At 53.8% G+C, this 7281-nt stretch overlaps 1 protein-coding gene across 1 annotated transcript; it reads right to left on the bottom strand.

Annotated features, from left to right (window-relative positions):
- Positions 1–642: 642 nt before the first annotated feature.
- Positions 643–5681, bottom strand: LOC309366325 (uncharacterized protein; the record flags this gene model as incomplete). Its single annotated transcript, XM_081904775.1, has 2 exons — positions 643–1622; positions 5015–5681. 2 exons carry the CDS (start codon positions 5679–5681, stop codon positions 1048–1050), a joined length of 1242 nt encoding a protein of 413 aa, XP_081760901.1. The 3' UTR covers positions 643–1047.
- Positions 5682–7281: the final 1600 nt, after the last annotated feature.

Raw genomic sequence — 7281 nt, 5'->3', positions numbered from 1 at the left:
TGTACTTATCTATTGGTGTCAAATGGGAGCTTTTCTCCAAGTGCAAGTAGCAGCTGTGTGTGTGTTAGGACTATGGTGGAGCTCCAGTCCTGCTTGCCCCACACCCAGCAATGGCTATTGGCATTTTTAAAATCATTCATGCTAAATGCAATAATGCATTAGGGATCACAGCCCATTTGATTCTCCATTCCTTTATTTAACATTACCTCATAACTTATTCCTGTGACTGCATGCATACTTGGGAACGAATACATTGAACCTGCATGAACATTGACACACTGAAGTAGGGTGCAAGAAGTCACAGGGAATAACCTGTTTATGTGCACAGAGTACACAAAATACTAAAACTAAACAAATCCTAAACAAACTTACTAAGCCCTGTGAAATTAATGCTGCTTACTTCCAAATAAATATTTACAGATGGTAAGTCTTCTGGTTGCTTGCTTGATTAGGGCCCGATACAGAGAATTGTCCAAAAGCAAGAGAATGTTGGTTAAAGATATGTCAGAGTAAAACAGCAGACATTAAGCTGGGATGTGACTCTTTGTTGCCCTTGTGTAAGTTTTGTAATACTGCAGAATATTTGCGTGCTGAGGTCCCCCAAAACCATCCCTAACCCAATAACTCACACATCACACATAATTTTTGTTTAAGGTTTTTGGCATAATTTTGGCCACAACTTTTATTATCATACAATTTTGTGAGTGGTTGCGTAGGCATTGGTTATGACTAGCTATCCCCCCCGCCTTGGGGGATAGCACTGACTCCCGGATTCCAGCGTAAGTCAGTGTGGAGGAACAAGCAGGGCAACTGGAGCTGCGTTACAGACCCTTCAGTTCCTCCCTGCCTGCGCCTTGGGGTCTTACACGGCCCGCACCCGATTCCAGGGGTTTGGACAAGGGGATGGTAAGCCCCAGAATTCCTTTAACGGAATTCCCATGTCGCAGCAGCACTGGAGGGGTAGGCACAGCCAATCCATACCCCTCCACCAACCAATTTAACCAATGCCTAACCGCCACCCGAGCCCTTACGCTCGCCGCCAACCACTCACAGACCAAACCACACCCTCAACCTGAACACCACAGCCTCCAACCATACCTCATTCCCCAATGTGGAAAGGTGAACACCATCATCCCTGTACAGAGCTGCGTCCGTGTAGGAAATACGAGGGTGAGGAATGACCCATCCTCCCAAGCCCACCACCAAACTGCCCACCGCGGAATTAATCCGCTTCCTAGCTCGTTCGGCGGTCGCCGGGCTGGGACTACCCCGCCAAATGCGGCGTTGAAGCAGCTGTGACCAAATCAATTTAGTATTAGGCACCATAGCCGCCAGTTCCCTAAGGTCCTGTAACATAGCCATACGTAAAACAAAGCAGGGAGTGGAAACCAGATCATTTTCCCCCAGCTGTACCACAATCGCTGAAGGAGGGCCAAACCGTAGGATGCGCCTATGCATGAGTGGTAAGAATTCCCTCCAACGCATCCCCCGTCTGGAAATCCAGGACACTAGCACACGCTGTGGAAGGCCCAGGCCGGCTCCCAATCCCGACTGACGAGCTCTGTCAGCAGCCCAATGGACGATACTGTGCCCTACTATCCAGATACGGATAGTGACCAGACCTAGGGTTAAAACAGAAATATAAATACACCAAGCACATTATCTGCGCACATAAGTCTTGAACGCATCCGACCTCCACCGCCCCATGTCCTTTATCCTTTTTACAGACAAACCCCAATGGGCAGCCGTCGTTGCTGCACCAATCCAGAAGGAGTGAGGAGCAAACTCTGATGCCTCAAGGCCACATGCAGCGACTGCTTTTCGCAACACCTTAGTGAATTGATGCCGCCCCAACGGGCGCCCATTCTCATGAATAAACAGGGGCCCTTCGCCCGCAGGGCGCAAGGCAAGATACTTCCTAAGATCCCTTACCGGGCAAGGTCCACCATCCCCAGTCGCCGGGAGCCTAAGCACGGCTCCCCTACCCAACTGATCCGTTTTCGAATTCCTAATATTAACATGCAGATCCGACGGAGACACGCTCACATCCTGCAACAACAAGCCCCTGGAGCTCCCATCCCGCTTGGGCTCGAGGACCACCTCTCCCACTCTCAGGGCCCCAAAGAAGGCTAGTGAGAAGGCTGCAGAAAATAAGCGAGCCTCGAATGAGGACCAACAGATGCTACGCAGTTTATTGCGCATCTGTGCCAGCAACTCAAATGAAATAGGGCGCCTAAGAACCGGCCTAGCAGGAGCTAATCGCCCCCAACCCTCCAAAGCTCTGCGTACCACAAACTTCCCACAAGGATCCCTGTTAAAGTACGCCCTGCTAAAAAAGGAAATCGCTGCCGAATGAAGACGCAGCGTCCTGGCCGCCCGGCGCATCTGGAACAGATGAGCCAAATACTCAAGAACCTGAGAGGTAGAATGGGGGGCCGTAACCTCCCCAGTAACCGCCTGTCCATTAAATAATAAAAAATCCGCCCAAGCCTTTCTATAGGACCTCAGGGTAGAGGGGGCAACAGATGCAGCTACTCCCTGTAAAACTAAATGCTGCCAAGGTTCCAGAGATGATCCGGGAAAATATCCGGACGGTCTCGAGCCAATGGCGCCAGGGACCTGAATCGCTCCATCTGAAAACGGGACAGAGCATCAGCAATCTCGTTAGATATGCCCGGAACAAAACGAGCAGAGAATACAATATTAAAACGCAAGCAATGTAAAACAAAAACCCTTAAGAGGGCCGATACCCTAGGGGAACGTGAAGACTGCTTGGCTAGTATCTTCACCACCGCCTGGTTATCAGACCAAAAACACACTCGATGGTCCTTGAAATGCTCAACCCACAAGTGCACGGCCACTACAATAGGAAAAAACTCAAGAAAGGTTAAATCCCGAGTTATAGGTTCCCCACGCCAAGCCATAGGCCAGCGCTCAGCACACCACCTACCGTCCCAGAACAGACCAAAGCCAAGGGACCCCGCTGCGTCTGAGTGCACCTGGAAGTCATTGTGGAGGTTCAAAGTATCCTGCCACAAAGACACCCCGTTGAATTCCTCCAGGAATTCCATCCAAATACTAAGGTCAGCACGCACCTGACTAGACAGGCGCACCCTATGCTGAGGGGCATGCAAACCTGCCGTAAGTTTGGCCAGGCGGGAGCAGAATGGTCGCCCAGGGGCGACCACCCTGCAAGCAAAATTCAAATGACCTAACAGCGACTGCAGCTGTCGCAATGTGACCTTCTTCAAGGGAAACAATTCCCCAATGACACGTTTCAAAGTGATTATCTTATCAGCCGGCAAACTGGAGGTCTGGGCCACGGTATCCAACAAGATACCCAAATAAGTAAGCTGCGTGGAGGGACCCTCAGTCTTCCCAGCTGCCAAAGGAACGCCCAGCTCTTCCGTTAAGGAAGCGAAGGCCTGTAACATCACAACGCAGTCCCCCGTATCACTCGCTGAGGCGACCAAAAAATCATCGAGATAATGAGTGACCCCACCCAGATCAGTTTTTCTACGCAGGGCCCACTCCAGAAATGAACTAAAACACTCAAAAGCTGCACAGGCCACAGAGCAGCCCATGGGCATAGCCTTGTCAAAATAAAATCCTCCCTCAAACTGAAAGCCCAGCAACCAGAAGTCATCAGGGTGGATCGGAAGTAGCCGAAATGCCGACTCAATGTCGCATTTCGCCAGAAGGGCACCAGGCCCAAACTTCCTTATCATCTTGATCGCGTGATCAAGAGAAGCATAGCGCACCGAACAAAGCCCCGGAGGAATCACGTCATTTACTGACGTGCCTCTAGGATGAGAAAGATTATGAATTAGGCGAAATTCCCCCGGGGCCTTTTTAGGCACTATACCCAAGGGTGACACGTGCAAATTAGGAAAAGGGGGGGCCAGAAATGGGCCGGCCATACGATGCAAAGCCAGTTCCTTATTGATTTTCTTGCGCGCCACCTCAGGCATATCCTTAACAGATTTCTGGTTAACTAGCCTCCCCGCTATAGGATTTGACGCAACTGGAATCCTAAAACCCAAGGAAAACCCATCACGCAAATATGACGCCGCTTCCTTGTCAGGATATAATTCCAACAAGGACAACAGCGGCTGAAGCCTCACCGGGGTATAGGCTAGGGAGGACAAGGAACTATTTTCCGGCTCCGGCGGCTGGCACCTGGGGGGCGGCCTTCGGGGGCTGCTGCGAGCCCCCCCCCCCTTGCGAAAGGGCCGCCGCGCCCCCGTACACACAGATGCCGAGTGGCTCCCTGAGCACTTCTCACACAGGTGTGAATACCTGCAGGGTTGCCGCTGGCAAGCACCCTTATTGAAATCCCAACAATACTGCCGGCGACCTGCCTTCTGAGGAAGAGGCCTAAACTTCTGCTGGTCAGGGGCCTTCTTTTCGATGCGTGGTGCGACATAGGTGGTCCAGACATCCAAGTCCTTTCGATCCCAACGGGCTGTGGGGATCTTGGCTGCCCTGCGCCTAAAATTCTGATCATAAGCCAACGCAGCGGCCTCACCAGCCATTGTGAAGGCCGATCGGACTATGGACAAGTAGACCCATAAATGTAAAGACCTCCTAGGATAGGCTGCGGAAACCACGCCAGCGAAAACTTGAAAACTATCCATCCAGCGTTCAAAAGTCCTATCCGCTTTAGCTATAATTGCCCTATTTTTTGAAGCAGCATAGCCCTTTTCTAAAGGCTCTTGACCGTCGGGTGGAGGGGCTAGGCTAAAAATGTCAACATAACGCCCATTCAAAATCCTAGACCGCAATTTGGCTGACAAATGAGCACCAGGAATGAGGTCCCTGGCCGAATTGGTGGAGACTTTAACATCAGGCACCAAAACCCCTTCCTGACAGTCCTGTACTGCCCCATACTTTGCCCTATGGGAATTCGCCCTGCGCTCCCAAACCCACTTAGGGAGCCCCGAAATCTCACCAAAGCCCCAGTAAAGCTTCATAGAAGCTTCCTCATCACTGCTGGAACTCTGCGAAGAAGTACCTGTCGAAGAGGACGAAGTATCCTTCCGTCTCCGCTTGGAGCGCCTCCTAGAGCTTCTCTTGCGACGGCGGTGCCCACCCGAAGAGGCCCTTGGTGGAGGAAGAAGACTGTCCTCGACCGATGATTCAGATACATTGCCATGTTGCGCAGAACCTGAAGCTGACTGGAAAGAGACAGCCTGTAAAAGATCTAGTAATGAACTACCATCTCCCAGCTGCAGCGGCGATGGACCCCGCCCAGCCTGAACCCGCGTTGATGCCCTGCGTCTGGCCCCTCCCCTAGCAACCATCCGACCCCTTGGCGCAGCAACCTGCTGCACGGGTAAGACCGTGGGCTGGGCCGGTTGGATATCAGGTAAGAAAACCCCGGCTGATGACGCTTCTCCTTCTTCTTCACTAGATGCTGACACTGGCGAGGAAGCGACACGTGAAGGTGCTGGCCGCGCCGTGGAAGTCGCCGGGGTTGAGCGGCGCTGCATCAAATTTTCCACCTCAGCCTCGACCCATGCCAGAGCGACCGGGTCATTTGCCAAACCAGAAACCATGGACTGAAGGCGCTGCAGCGACTGGTTGGGCTCAGGAGAACGCAAGGCCTGGGAAGGGCCCTTTATAGGTCGCTTCGCCGAGCGGACCGGACCCGGCTTCCTTGTCGCCTTTTTTGGAGCCATCCCTACTACTGGTGTGAAAAACAAAACAAAAAATTAAAATTAAAATTAAATTGTAAAATCAAAGTTACGAAATTAAGAAAATTAATAACCAAATTAAATTGCAAACAGAATTTGAATCAAGAAAGTAAATTAGCGACCAGTAAGCAAGTGACGCCCCAACGCCACCAGTTCAGTGGCTTGGCACACTTAAGGCAAATGGGTGAAAAAACCCCCACCACCAGGAGGCGATTTGAACAGCTTCAGTAACCTGCAATATCCCAACGACCACTAGAGGCCTCCCTTGGAGCAAATCTGCTGCTCAATTCCAAGAGCCTTGCAATTACAAGGTCTGGCCACCAGATGTCGCAGCGTGGCCAGGAAAAAAGAGGCAAAATGGCGCTCCCGCCAAATCGCCTCAAAATGGAGGGCCTGCAACCACCTCCCCACCCGAGCTCCTAGGAAGCCAAATCGCCGGGAACCGCCTGCGGAGTTCGCCCTCACGGCGAGGTAAGTCCTGGCGCCCAGACAGCTTCCCCCAGCGCCACCAAGGCCCGGGAGAAAAGAGGGGAGAGAGGGGGGGCGAGAAGGCCCGCAGCCAGGCCGGAACGGCCGCGGCGCTAACCTACGCGCCCGCAGGCCCCTCGGCCGTGGGCCAGCAATTCCCGGCCCCAGAGCAGGCCGGCAGAGCAACCGCCCGGCGCGCTCGCTGCGCGCAAAGATCAGGGCCTCCCCTGCGCCCCGAGGCAGGCCGGATCCCAGCCGGGCGACGGGGGGGATCCCCGGACCCGCAGGCCTCCTCGCGGCACAGGCAGGGAAGCCGAAGGGAGGGAAAAGGCCCCCCCCGGCCGATCCCCCGCTCCGAGGAGTGGGGGGGTGAGAAGGCCCCGGCCGGGCTGGAGCAGCCGCGGCGCGATCGCGACACCCGCAGGCCTCCCGGCCGCGGGCCAGCAGTCCCCCGGCGCAGCGCCGGCCGCCGGAGCAACCGCCCGGCGCACGCGCCGAGCGCAAGGATCAGGGCCCCGGCGCCCCGAAGGCAGGCCGGGCCGCTCTGAAGAGATGGGAGGGGGGAAAGGCCCCGGCCGGGCTGAACAGCCGCGGCGCGATTACAACGCCCCCGGGCACCGCGCGGCCTGCGGGAACGCCAAACAGGCAGGGGCTGCTCCCCCGGCCCCGGTCCCAGGCTCGGCCGTGAACCGGGCCGTAAGCCGCCCGGGGCCTAGGATACCCACCCCTTCCCAAACCACTAAGAGGACCAATAAAGAAAGGCAGGGGACAAATAGAAGGTTAAGCAAAATAAAACGATAATAATAAAATAATAAAGGAAAAGGAGAAGAGAAAAGAGAGGTAATTAGGGGAAGATATACGACCCAAACTCTCGCTGATATCACTCCGGTGCTGATCCGGTGTCCACAGCGAAAGAGAAAGGAACAGGCTGTGGACCCAGTATAAATAACCTTTGACTCCACCCCTTAATTGGCAACATCCCTTTTACCCCAGTAACAACCATCTCCAATCAAATCAATTCCCTTGCCACAGCCTAGCTGCAACTGAGGATGTTTTTGCCAGGCCCCATCCGCAACACGTGCTCTCTCTTTAATGAGAACACGCTTTATGCAAAAAG

The sequence above is a fragment of the Podarcis melisellensis genome (assembly GCF_964234715.1).
Source record: "Podarcis melisellensis genome assembly, chromosome: 3".
Lineage (NCBI taxonomy): Eukaryota > Metazoa > Chordata > Lepidosauria > Squamata > Lacertidae > Podarcis > Podarcis melisellensis.
Note: the sequence above shows the minus strand (reverse complement) of the source record. Positions and strands in the feature narration are given on the sequence as shown.